We start from the raw sequence: 14,433 nt of genomic DNA, 5'->3' as shown, positions 1-14,433 counted from the left end.
GCATTGTAAAAGAATGACAAGCAAAAAAGGGTCACTCATTAACAGATAACTAGTCTTTTAGCATTTTACAATGACAGAATTAACCATCAGTTTGTTTTTCTGCCAAAATTATTTTGTAACATTCTTCTAATAAATTACAGATATTCCTAATAATAAATTAAACGGATTCATTCTTTCTTTATCTTCCCAAAGCCATCACTCTATTACAAATGTTACTGAGGGAGTGTGCTCCAAATCTTCAGAGATGTCGGTGTCTTGGCAAAAACCCAGTGTGGGATGGGTAAGGTTGAATAGTCTTATTGCGATGGTTCAAATTCTGGTGGAGCAGATCTTTTGGTCCAAGATGAGTTGGGTCGCCGTTTGTTTGCAGGTGGCAGGTTCTTGCAAGGCGCGGGCAGCCATTTCTACGAGCTATGGCCATCAAAGAAGGCTTAATGCTATCTATCCAACATGGTTTTCAGCGTGTTCATATTGAGGCAGATGATAAACCAATCACTGACATATTAGCAGGCTACATTGAGCCTCCCTAGTCATTAATTAACATAATTCCGAATGTACTACATTTATTCCACTACTTCCAATCAGTCAATACCACTCATGTCTATTGTGAAGGAAATTCCAATGCCGATTGGCTGGCCAAAATGGTTAATTCAACCAGGGCATCCTTTTTGTGGATGGGCCATTGGCCTGAAGTTTTTGCTTCTTTTTTTAGTGCAGATGCTATGAGCACTATTTATACCCACCTAGTGAATCAATAGATGCTTTCTAGTTTTGTTTCTTGGGAAAAAACTTTATGAAGTAATAAAAATGCTAGATCCACACCTAGTTTGAAATAAATAATAAAAAGTGACATGTTATTTGGTTGTTTTTCAAACAATGATAATTATTTAGCTTGGACTCAGATATGAAATAAATCAAAAGATTAAAATGGGTGGAATAAAGATCGAATAATGTTGCATTTTATTATCATATAATCATTACAAAGGTTAGACTAAAATGGATCTGAGTGTTGGACATTTAAGAAATAACATATATATATAGTGTTGTTGAGATGAGCATGTTGAGGTCGATGTATAGACTATAGAGTTATTAGAAAAGATAGGAAAAAAAATATTTCTATTCGTAAATAATTAGGTATCACTTTGACAAAGGATAAAATAAAGAAGAAGATGGTACGAACAGGACGTGCTCTACAGACTTCCATATACGGTAATTAAAAGAGGTGAAATAATTGCTATTAATGACATGAGAAAAGATAGAGGAAGACTTAAAAAGATTTTAACAGAAACTATAAATAAAATTTTAAATATCTTTAACTTAGTTGAGCATATGACTTTTTGCATATAACTTATTTGAGATTTTATGGCCTTGTTGTAATATAATTATTACAAAGGTACGATCAAATATTCTAAATGTCACATTTCATAGCCCAAGAATAATATTGATTTTTTAAAGGTCAAAAATTGGACAGATCATGTTATAGTAGTATAAATAATGCTAAAGTAGTATAATGAATTAATGATGATTGATAAATTAATTCTAAAATTGTTTTATTTTCTAGAATTATTATAAATGTCTTAAACCATATTAAGATACAAAGCTTGCCATGTTTGACATAGTGTAGCTTTTAGTTCAACCATAACAACAAGCCACAAGCTCACAATGTTGCAATTATTTGGGATTAGCTACACCTTTCTTTTCGCGTCATAGAGATCTATGGAGGGTTGTGTTTCTATTAAATTAAAAGTAATGAATCATTTCTTTGTTTCTAATAAAGTTTTCTTAAATATCCATCTAACTCTCCTCACACCAGAAGTTCTAATGGACTCATTGTGTCTAACCATAGCACATATAGTTCTTCTTTGAATACGTTATCATCTTAAATGGTTTACATTAATAATAACCTCTGTAGTGACATTTTTTATTCTTTGTAGTAATTCTATAATCCACCTTAATGTTCTTATGTAAGCTACACTAATTACCCGACGAAACATTAAGATCCATAAAGCATGACATCTTAGGAGTATCTTTTTTTTCTCTTTATCTAAGAGGTACATGTCAATCACAAGAAACTCCCAAAGTTTCTCTCCACTTTAATCACCTCGTTTGTGCTCCATTTCAGGGTTCGTCGTTATGAGCTGTACCGCTCGATATGGGGGGTATATATCGATCCGACAGGGGACCAGTACATGGATCGCCCTCTACCGAGTGGTACCCATTAGCTACATGACCCCGTATAGAGCGATATGGGATTTGTACCGGTTGGTAACAATCGAAATCCAACTATTACCGATCTGTACCGATCGGTAATGGTCGGATTTCGACTGCTATCGATCAAGGGCTCAAATTGCTCTACTTCAAACTATCAATTTGACCGTTTGAACCATAGGAAAGGGTTTTTAAACCCTTTCATCCGCCACAATCGTTTGCCCAATATGCAAAAGCAAAGGCAAAGGGACAGGCAATATCATTAACCGCACCACTAGAAAGAATCGAGTCGGGCGATAGACACCTTCTCGACCATATTCAACAACCCGCTCGGTCCATAGACATAGTAACGACATGGACAACAGTGCCTCGACTGATGATGGCGGCGATGCTGGCGAGTCAATGGTCTCATAAAATCATTTTTAGGATTGGTTCAACAAACATATCAAATTGATATATAGATACATAGGATCGAGGAACTCGATTCACCACCCGTGAAGTCCCGTCGTTCTTTTTGGTGGTAAAACCAGGTATATCCATCGATTAATTACTTAATTCATTTGAATTTTAAAGTTTAATTTATTTAAAAAATAATCTAACAATTCAAATTATTTCTTTGTAGATAATTCAATATTAATAAAAGATCCAGAACATACCATAAAGTTACTCCACAAAACTCAAAAAAGATATGTGTCACTATTCTTTCCTAATTTAGATTGTTTTTGCTAAAATTATACTAAATTTATATTTATTTCCAAATTAGAAACCCTAACCCAACTTTGTTTTCTATTTTTTGGAATTTTTAGAGTTATTTTCAGCAATTTTATCTTACCATCGATACGCCCAGGCGTACCAACATATTGTCACGACCTTAGCTGGAATTGCCTAAGGCGTGCAGCACACTTGCGGCCAAAGACGCGAACTTAGCTTGCGTTGCCTAAGTCGCGAGTCACTCTTGCGGCAAAGACGCGAACTTAGCTTGCGTTGCCTAAGTCGCGCTTCGCCCTTGCGATCTTGCTCCGCAAGGATCAGCCCACTTTGTAACCTCTCGCAGGTCCCGAAGGACCTGTAAAAGAGAAAGAGAGTTAGATCGAAAGAACGAGCAACGGACAAGTCCCGAAGTCTCGCGAAAAGGAAAGCTTTACAAGCAATTCGTCGAACACCTTGTGTGCACAAGAGAAAAGAGGGAGAGGGGGAAAAACAAGGCTTTCAAGGATGAACGAACAGCTGCAAGCCCACAAACAGCCGCTCACCTGGTCCCGGACGTAACACCAAGTTCCCGTAAAGGTCACGTACGAACTTGCGAAAGAGTGTTCAACGCCCGGTATATAACCGAAGCCCCATCCAGCCATGTGCCACCCGGGGGGTTCCTGGGGTCTGAGCTGGCTGACATTTTGGTGAGCGGAGGCAGCACTCCGCTCACCTCCCGCGGCACGCGAAAACGGAGCCGTTTTGGGCTGTTTTGGGGCTGTTTTGCTCGGTTCGGTGAACGGTCGCTTTGCAACGCTGCAGCTTGTTCGAACTTACATATTTACAAGCAAAATGACCCAAAACCATAAGAAAACATGCTGTCAAGCAGCTGTACATGTGGGTGTGAGCGACGAACGGTTCGTTGAACGGAGTTGTTGCGGGTGCGCGACGACCGTTCGTGACATTCTCCCCCACTTAAACTGTCGACGCCCTCGTCGACGCTTGTTGGTAGTTGTTGATGACTTCTTCTTCATGTCACAGGGCGTCTTCAGGCTCCCAACTGGCTTCAGTTCGGGGAAGCTTTCGCCACTTCACCAAGTACTCTGTCTGCTCCGCTCCGTTGGGTAGCTTTATCTTGCGATCCGCCAGAATGGTTTCCACTCGCTTCTCGTAGGAGGCTGTGATGGGAGGTAGCCGAGTTGGAATACTTCGAGAAGCATCTTGCGGATCCGAATGGTAGGCCTTCAGGTTGCTGGCGTGAAGAACGTTGTGAATTTTGAACCACGCCGGCAGCTGCAACTTGTAAGAAACATTGCCTACTCTGCTGATAATTGGGAAGGGCCCTTCATACTTACGCACCAATCCTTTGTGGACTCTTTTCCTGAAGAATTGGAGTGATGCTGGTTGGAGCTTTACCAACACCAAATGGCCAACTTTGAACTCTTGTGGTCGCCTTCCCAAGTCTGCCCACTTCTTCATCCGTTTTGCTGCCTTCTCCAAGTAAGCCCGCGCAATATCGGCATTTCGATGCCACTCCTTTGCGAAATGGTAGGCTGATGGACTACTCCCAGTATAACCAATTGCCATAGTGTGCGGAGTCGACGGTTGTTGTCCAGTGATAATTTCGAATGGGCTCTTGTTGGATGTAGAGCTCCGCTGCAAGTTGTAGGAGAATTGGGCAATGTCCAACAGCTTCACCCAATCTCGTTGATTGGCACTCACGTAGTGCCGGAGATACTGCTCTAAGAGCGAATTTATTCTTTCAGTCTGACCATCCGTCTGGGGGTGGAGGCTTGTAGAAAAGTATAACTTTGACCCCAACAATTTGAATAGCTCGGTCCAGAATCGTCCCAGGAACCGAGCGTCTCGATCACTAACAATATTGTGTGGGACTCCCCAATACTTCACTACACCCTTCATCATCAGTCTGGCCGCCTCTTCGGCTGAACAGTGTAGGGGAGCAGCAATGAAAGTTGCATACTTTGAAAACCGATCGACCACCACAAGTATCGATCCAAGTCCCCCTACAGGCGGCAAGCTTGATATGAAGTCTAAGGAAATGCTCTCCCGTGGCCTTTCTGGTACAGGCAACGGCTCCAAAAGTCCCACCGGCTTCCGTTGCTCCACCTTGTCTTGTTGGCAAGTAAGGCATGTTCGAACATACTCCTCCACATCAATCCCCATCTTTGGCCAGTAGAAGGCCCTCTCCACGAGAGCCAATGTTCTGTGAATGTCGGGATGTCCAGCCCAAAGGGAATCGTGACACTCTTTTAAGAGTTCACGTCTTAAATTGTCCACTCGGGGAACATAAACTCTATTCCCTTTTGTGTAAACAAGTCCCTCCTGGACCCAAAATCGTCGTGCCTTGCCTTCTTTGATGAGCTGCATCAGGATAACTACCTGGGGATCACTATACAGTCCATCTCTGATTCGAGAAAGGAAGTTGGAATGTAACTGACTTGCTTGGCCTCTGCCCTCCAGTTGTGCAGCATTCACGCACTCCACCTTCCGACTCAGCGCATCGGCCACGACATTCGCCTTCCCGGGCTTGTATTCCATTGCCATATCAAATTCAACCAGGAAGTCCTGCCACCGTGCTTGCTTTGGGGAGAGCTTCTTCTGAGTTTGGAAATAACTCAGGGCGATGTTGTCTGTCCTCAGCACAAATCGCGACCCGAGGAGGTAGTGTCGCCAAACTCGTAGACAGTGGATCACCGCTGTCATCTCCTTCTCATGCACTGGATACCGCCTCTCGGTCTCGTTGAGTTTGCGGCTCTCGTAGGCCACCGGATGACCTTCTTGCATGAGTACTCCACCAATAGCAAAGTCCGAAGCATCTGTATGGACTTCAAAGGGCTCTCCATAGTTTGGCAATTTGAGCACTGGTTCTTCCAGAACAGCAGCCTTCAGATCTTGGAATGCTATCTCACATTTGTCAGACCACTTCCAAGGCTGCTCCTTCTTCAGCAACTCCGTCAGTGGGGTTGCCCGCTTCGAATATCCTGAAATGAAGCGTCGATAGTAGTTGACGAATCCAAGGAAGGATCTCAACTCTGGCACCTTCTTTGGAGTTCGCCATTCCGCAACTGCTTGCACCTTCGACTTGTCCATCCGAATGGAGCCATCACCGATTCGATGCCCCAAGAATAGGATCTCAGTTTGAGCAAAGTAGCATTTCTCCCTTTTTACGAACAAAGTGTTCTCCCTGAGAACCTTGAAAATCGTCCGAAGGTGCTTGACGTGCTCCTCGAGCGTTTGGTTGTAGACGACGATATCGTCCAAGTAGACGACCACGAACTTATCCAAATACTCCTTGAATAGTTGGTTCATGAGAGTACAGAATGTGGCCGGAGCGTTGGTTAAGCCGAAAGGCATCACCAAGAACTCAAACGCTCCATACCTGGTCACACAGGTAGTCTTCGCTTCGTCGCCTTCAGCAATGCGCACCTGCCAATACCCCGACCGAAGGTCGAGTTTTGAGAAATACTTGGCCTTGCCCAGTTGGTCGAACAAGTCCGCGATGAGCGGGATGGGATACTTGTTCTTCACCGTTACTTTGTTGAGGGCTCGATAGTCGACGCATAATCGGAGGCTCCCATCTTGTTTCTTCTGAAAGAGAACTGGAGCTCCGAAAGGTGCTTTTGAGCTGCGGATGAGACCACCGCTTAGCAGTTCACCTAACTGCTTCCTGAGTTCTGCCAACTCTGGCGGGGGCATGCGGTAGGGTGGTCTCGCTGGAGGCTTCACTCCTGGCTCCAGCTCGATACTGTGATCCACGCCTCTGCGTGGTGGAAGAGTCTTCGGCAACTCGGGTGGCATAACGTCTTTGAACTCCTTCAGGACGTTCGCCACCACAGCAGGTTCTTGAATGGCTTCTTCGTTGAGTGGCTCTAGTTTCATAGCAGCCACGAATGTCAGTTCGCCCTTTCGCACCCCTTTCTTCAATTGTAATGCCGAAATATGTTGGGGCTCCTTGGTTCCTCTCCGAGAGACGGGCACCACGCAGGGGTCATCTCCTCCCATCATACATAGGGAGTTTAAGAACGGCATCGGCACCAACTTCGCCGCATGCATAAACTCCATTCCAAGAATCACTTGGAAGTCGTCCAGTGGCACGGCCATCATGTTGGTGTTACCGCTCCAAGTCCCGATTTTGATAGGAACACCCTTCGCCAACCCGGAGATTCGCCTGGCCTCCGAGTTCACCGCCTTCATTCGGCTTGGGCTCTTCTCCAATGTCAACCCAAGTCGCTGTGCTTCGCGATCGGCTATGAAGTTGTGGGTAGCGCCCGTATCCACCATTGCACGGGTCGTTTGGCCATTTAGCTTAATGTCCACATACATTAGCTCGCTGCTTCCTGCTTTTTGTGCCTTCGTCTTCATGTTCTCCCCCACTTGACCCCGCATAGCGTTCAACAGACGCATTGCTCCCATTCGGGGTCCTTGCGACTCCTCATCGTCGCTGCTGGATTCTGAACTGCTCGAACTAAGAGCAACAGATTTGCCCTTGTCCGATCGGGGAGGGTGGATGGAAGCTGTCAAAGCGTTAAGTGCCTGCTTCTGTGGGCACTCCCTTACCATGTGCGGTCCTCCGCACAAGAAGCATCCTCCAGGTTTTGAGGCCTTGCCTTTCGGGTTCGGCCCTTTGTGGGAGCTCTTCTTCTTCTGTTCGCCCCCGAGCTCCTTCCCTCGAGAATGTTTTGGAGGGCGATTGCTTGAAGATTGTTTCCTTCTCGCTGGGTCTTCAGAGGAAACGAAGTCGGTGAGCCTTTCTGCAGCTGCAATTGCCCCGACCACGTCGGTAACATTCCTTCGATTCAGCTCCTGCTGAGCCCATGGTTTCAAACCATCAAGGAAGCTGAACAACTTGTCCTTCTCGGACATGTCCTGGATGTCCAGCATCAGTGCAGAAAACTGCTTTACATAGTCTCGGATGGTGGTACTTTGGCGGAGTTGTCTCAACTTCCTTCTTGCGACGAACTCTGTGTTCTCCGGTAGGAACTGAGTTCTCAACTCCCGCTTCAAGTCTTCCCATGTGTCGACTCGACACCGACCTTGTTGGATCTCCTCCCAACGAGTTCGCCACCAAAGTTTCGCATCTCCATTCAGATACATTGTTGCTATGGAAACTTTAGTATCTTCATAATCGGGCCTCGTAGCTCGGAAGTATTGCTCCATGTCAAACAGAAAGTTCTCGAGCTCCTTGGCATCTCTGGCCCCTCCGTATCCATGGGGCTCAGGTGCCCTCAAATTTTGTGGCGGTGCAACGCGGGTGTTGCCTCCTCCCGCATTTAGCGTTCTTGTAAGCATAGCCACCTTTGCCGTGAGTTCCGCCACAACATCCTGTAAGTGTTGCACGGAGTCTTTGGTGTCATCAGACAGTTGATCGACTAGGGCCTCGACCTTGTCGATCCTAGACTCCGCTTCCTCTTGCGAGCTCTCTACCCCAACAAGTCTTTGTTGGCCATGGTAGAGCTCCTCCATGCTCGCTTCCAGAACATCCAGGCGGGTTTCCGCCGTCGTGAGTCTCTCCTTGTGACTCTTTTTCCCAGTTAGCGCACCAGATTGCGCTTCCTCCGCTCGTGGAGAGTTGCCAACTTCTCGCTCATCCTGTTCGCTGCCGCGATCCTCGTGAGCGGCTCCAACAGCATGAGAGCGAGTGTGCACATGCAGCCCACCTGCGGCTGCTTGGGGCAAGGGTCCGGCTTGCCCCGTCTTGCTTGATTCGCCACGATGCTTTGCCATGGCGAAGTTGCGAAGTTCGTTCGCTGTTCGATCGAAGAGCTTGCCCGCTCTGATACCACAATGTCACGACCTTAGCTGGAATTGCCTAAGGCGTGCGGCACCCTTGCGGCCAAAGACGCGAACTTAGCTTGCGTTGCCTAAGTCGCGCTTCGCCCTTGCGATCTTGCTCCGCAAGGATCAGCCCACTTTGTAACCTCTCGCAGGTCCCGAAGGACCTGTAAAAGAGAAAGAGAGTTAGATCGAAAGAACGAGCAATGGACAAGTCCCGAAGTCTCGCGAAAAGGAAAGCTTTACAAGCAATTCGTCGAACACCTTGTGTGCACAAGAGAAAAGAGGGAGAGGGGGAAAAACAAGGCTTTCAAGGATGAACGAACAGCTGCAAGCCCACAAACAGCCGCTCACCTGGTCCCGGACGTAACACCAAGTTCCCGTAAAGGTCACGTACGAACTTGCGAAAGAGTGTTCAACGCCCGGTATATAACCGAAGCCCCATCCAGCCATGTGCCACCCGGGGGGTTCCTGGGGTCTGAGCTGGCTGACATTTTGGTGAGCGGAGGCAGCACTCCGCTCACCTCCCGCGACACGCGAAAACGGAGCCGTTTTGGGCTGTTTTGGGGCTGTTTTGCTCGGTTCGGTGAACGGTCGCTTTGCAACGCTGCAGCTTGTTCGAACTTACATATTTACAAGCAAAATGACCCAAAACCATAAGAAAACATGCTGTCAAGCAGCTGTACATGTGGGTGTGAGCGACGAACGATTCGTTGAACGGAGTTGTTGCGGGTGCGCGACGACCGTTCGTGACAATATGGTACATTGGTACACCTCCGTACGTACCATACCGACGGTTGGTCAGTACATCAGTACGAACTGATAAGACGAACCTTGCTCTATTTTATTTTTGTTAAAATTTGTTTTTGAGAAACAAATACTCCATAATATCATAAACTTTGGACTCTTATCTACCTATTACTACAGTTTCCAATTGTCCATATTACACACTACACTAGAAAGATAAGTTTGCATCAATTGATTCTTTGTTCACGTCACATATCAGCTACATCTATTATATTGATAAATTTTAATAAAATGAATATATCTACTAGTTCTATTATGAAAAAAAATAATATTTCCAGAATATACATCTATCTATACAAGTTTAGAATAATAAATTAAATGCAATGATAAATCATTATAAATTGCTGTAGAATTACTTCAATTTAATATGGAGTTCAAAATCTCTTCTAGCTATTAATTGATCGTTCACAGCTGCTCCAGATATAAATATGGCAATAATGATTTTTGCCCAGTTTATTGCTATGTCCTATGATCTGAATCTAAGATGTCATCTGTGCAGCATGGTGCCATGTTGGTCAACGGTTAGCATATCACACAGTCAATATAATGCCTATGCCATTGTACGAACATGGTACGACTTTTTGCACTTGTTTAGATAACAAAAGCATAATATACAAGGCCATAAGATCAAATGAACATATAAAAGCAAAAGTGGAGAGTGCATAAATATTCACGCAAACCTTTATCACTCATTCCATGGTCTGCTGTAAAAATATAAGCCGTCTGATTGTCATTGAAATAGTTTTCCAAGAGATTGTAGACATCTTCTGCAATTTTATCAACGACCTTAACGTTGCTTAGATAAATGGATGAGTAAGGCCGGTGTGCATGGCCATTTGTATCACAACCAAGTAAATGCAAGAATATGACCAATTTATCCTGTAGGAGCAGCTGCCTTAATTTAGGATCATTGCGAGACCTATTCAGAAGGCTGTGAAATTGATCAAATGACCACTGATCAAGGAAGGATGCATCTGCAACAGAACTCAAAAAGAATTATAAACATTGTTCTTGTATGCTAAGCAACTTGATATAAATTGGCTATCACATAAAGATATTAACGATCTCTCACGGTTGGAACAATAACAAGAATTTCTGATCAATTAGACAAAACAACCTGCACACTTACATGATTAAAGTACTAAAATGTTGTAACTTAAGATGAAGTTAATTAGATGGCATCAAAATTAGTAACTTCATCAGATCTACATCATTCAAATCCATTGCTTAACTCAACCTACATGCCAAGGCTTTGAGTCACAGAAAGTAACATTTATTGGTAAACCCATAAAACATCTGACCTTTCTGGAACATGCGTAGCAGGACTCAAGACCCTCATGCATTTAGAATTCAACTCAATGCAAAGGGCTCCCAACAATGAGAATCTCAGAAGGGTCAGATTTTTGTGGTTTTACCAATAAATGCAGAAAAGTAACTTGCTATTGGATGCAACCAGTAAAGACAACATGAGATTGCCCAGTCCACATTCCAATCGATCATCAGACTGGTAAATACCAATCTATACAGATTGGTAGAGTCAAAATTAAAATCCTTAACTCAACTTACTATTGGGCAATGTATGTAAAGCACAAATCATATTGTACCATATTTTGCAACCAGCATGACTAGGGTTCAAATCATAGAAACAGTCATTCCGCATGCAAGGGTCAGAGTTACATTGAACCTGCCTAGGGCACAATGAAATGCACTCTTTATCTTGTTGATCAGGCAAAAGACACATCAATCTAACCTCCATATCTTTTATTGTAAGACAATTCACTAATTCAATTTCTCTTCTTACTTCCCATCTTATTTTATCTTTTTTTGTTCTTTTGTTGTTCAAGTATATTAATATTATATTTATATTTTGATCAAGGTTTGTAATTTCATACCGAACCAGAGTATCGAACTCAGCTTGGTATAGTACAATACAAGTATACTGAGCGGTACGTTCTAACATACCACTCGGTGTGTGTGTGTGTGTGTGTGTGTGTGTGTGTGTGTGTGTGTGTGTGTGTGTTATATATAATAAATTTAAAAAACGGGGCGGCGTTGCCTCGTTTCTTCCGCCCGCGTGGGGAGAAGAAACGTTGCCTCATTTCGTCGTGAGGTTTCTTCTCCCAGCGAAAAAAAAAGTGATGTCGTGCCTCATTTCTTCTGCTCGGTTTATTTTCCCCACGAAGCTTCTCCCTGCACGGATGAGAAGTCACCGACAACACTGAGCTCTCGTCGCCTCAAATGAGGAGGAGGCGACATCTCATCTGCCACGTCCAACGAGGGAGGGCAGCGACGGATCGGGATTATCGAGGGAGGGCGACGCCATATCTCCAAGTTCTCCCTTTTCTTCTCCCTCTTCTTCCTTCTACCTCGGCTAATACCGCCTGATAGCGGGCGGTGACGGTCGCTACTGAGCGGCGACAGTCGAAATCAATCGTCACCGACCGATTTCATGTGGTAACGGCACGGAAACAGCCCCAATCAATGGTACCGCCTGGTAGCGGGCGATCTGTGTACTGATCTACTGGCGGATCGGTACGTACCGCTCGATACAGGCGGTATCATTCGAAATTAAAATCCTTGGTTTTGACATCTTATTCAGTCATTTTATTTTCTTCATAGTCCTTTGTTGCTTCTTTTCAGTCAATACTTCCTCCCTCTTGATCTTGCTCTTTATTCTTAATCAATAGCTTGACCCTCTAACAACCATTCTATGGGATCAGTCAACATACACCAACTTTTCATCTTACAAGCAGTTTGAAATTTGATGACCAAACCAAATTTATGGATCAACAACCAACACACTTGTACAAAAGAAACCTCTACATAAAGATGTACCTTTAAAGTAATTATTAGAACATAACAAAAGTATGCTTATGAGATTTCCCATCTTTTGATTGATCTATCAAAAGTTCCAAGCAAATTCAACATTATCAAGCATGCATTTAGCATAATGAATCATGCATTTTAAAATTTTCTTAGTAAAATATTAACATTTAAAGAATGGAACTGCAACAAGTTTCCATGAGACAATAGAAGCTACTCGTCTTAAAAGGCAAAGTGACTCCAATGAGATCACCCAATCTGGGAGTTTATAGTTCTTTACTACCAAGTAAAAAAGTTATATGAATTCTCTTTGATTATACTGTAAAATTGCTACACCCCTATGATACTACAAGCATTTAAGGAGATGGGATGACATAAACAGAAGTAGTGACCTAACAGCAATCACTAGGCCTTCAGCATCTTCGCCACATTGTTAGGTCTACTCCAACAGATTATATATCAGGTCTTACAAGCAAAAAACTCTATGGGCCACTGAGTGCATTAATATTTGTAATATGTTTACCTTAGAATCTCAGATTACTCCAACTTTTTGTTGCTTCTGAGCTACATGTTATATTCTAATAGAGGAATTAGGACTTGAAAGGCTAGGTATAACACCCAAAGCACTTGAACAGGACAGTTGGACAGTTGGACTTGTATATACGGAATTAATAGCTTACTACTAAGAATTGGGGTGCACTTTGGACCAAGGTTTGCCGTACCGGACTGTACCGCCCGGTACGGGCGGTACGTACCGGTCCGACAGGCTAACGGTACGCGGACCGCCCTGTACCGGTCCGCCCGTACCGAGCACTGTAGCAGTGCACTGTAGCACTGTAGCACTGCTACAGTGCTTGGTACACCTGGGTGTACCGAACGGTATACCGTACCGTACCGGTACCGAGCCCGGGTTGAAACGCCGGTACGGTACGGTACGGCGAACCTTGCTTTGGACCATGTTGTTAAGGCTATCACATGCAAACTGTTGTGCTAATAGGTCAGTTGGGATCAAAATCTTAAATATTTTGGCATAAAAGATGAATAACTTCCATTTTAAATCAAGATTGTTACATTAACCAATAAGATGCTCAGATTTAAAATGCTTAATATTAAAGCTGTAAAACCTAAAAATTTGATCATTTTAGCATAAAAATGCGGAAGAAAGCTGCATGTGTTAATTCAGAAATTCAAAAGGGCTAGAGTAAGAGTAAGATTCTACTTAAGTTAATGTCAGTTGTCCTAACCCGAAGCAAAGTCCTCATATTCATGAGGATATGTGGCCCAGGTGCTGTGAGGCACACTTCGGCAGAATATAGGAATGATATCAGGACTCCCAAAAGCAAAGGTATGGCGACTTCGGTTGAAAACCGAATCAAACTCAACAGGATTAGCTTTCCACCCTGCAAAACAGGACAAAATATACACCTAAGAGAATATTACAAGGACATTCTGTATTACACATAACGTAAGTGATTAACATAAAACATTCGATCAGGTGTTCCAAGTCTAGTATTGAGAAACTACACAAGCAACAAAATCTTTTAAGTGTATGCAGTAATACTAACAGAAGATAGCTCTTTATCTAACAAACAAACAGAACACCACTCCTATCTTAAAATTGTTTTAGCAAGAAGCTTGTCAGGTTCAAACCGGATAAACTGACTTTAATCCTAGGATAATGACTGATGACCAAATGTAAACCACAGAAAATAACTTCAACAACAACCAGCCAAAATGTCTCAGCCATTTGGGATGGGCTACATGGATCTTCCTAGGCCTGATCTTTAAAATAACATCGCTCGTCAAAATAAGAGCAAGCAAATCTCTTTTTGTTATCTCTATAAAAATGAAATTACCATAAATTTATCATAGCTGAGGATATCTGACATATGAAACTAATTGTAGCTGCTGGGTATCTGTATATGAAATTTATACAGCTAGAACCTCCTTGATTCAACTTGAGAGAGGAGCGCATAAAACACAAATTTTTTTTGTCATATTTAAAAAAGATGCTATATTATCTTAGTCTAAACTTGTTTTATCCATTAAAAAAATGTTCCATTTCAGCTTTCTAGTACTCCTTTATCTAATCCATAATTGATTGATTACAAC

At 43.4% G+C, this 14,433-nt stretch overlaps 1 protein-coding gene across 2 annotated transcripts in view; it reads right to left on the bottom strand.

The window, feature by feature from the left end:
* LOC135594730 (GPI ethanolamine phosphate transferase 1-like) overlaps window positions 1-14,433 on the bottom strand; it is a 37,854-nt gene that overhangs the window by 21,882 nt on the left and 1,539 nt on the right. For both annotated transcript variants that reach the window (XM_065085212.1, XM_065085213.1), the window contains exons 3-4: window positions 13,566-13,721; window positions 10,179-10,472 (exon numbers count right to left, since the gene is read on the bottom strand). In XM_065085212.1, the coding sequence (XP_064941284.1) occupies window positions 10,179-10,472; window positions 13,566-13,721 (450 nt within the window). The remainder of the gene's footprint in view (window positions 1-10,178; window positions 10,473-13,565; window positions 13,722-14,433) is intronic.

Source organism: Musa acuminata, chromosome BXJ1-10 (assembly GCF_036884655.1).
Source record: "Musa acuminata AAA Group cultivar baxijiao chromosome BXJ1-10, Cavendish_Baxijiao_AAA, whole genome shotgun sequence".
Lineage (NCBI taxonomy): Eukaryota > Viridiplantae > Streptophyta > Magnoliopsida > Zingiberales > Musaceae > Musa > Musa acuminata.
The sequence above is the reverse complement of the archived record's forward strand: the minus strand, read 5'-3'. Positions and strand labels throughout refer to the sequence as shown.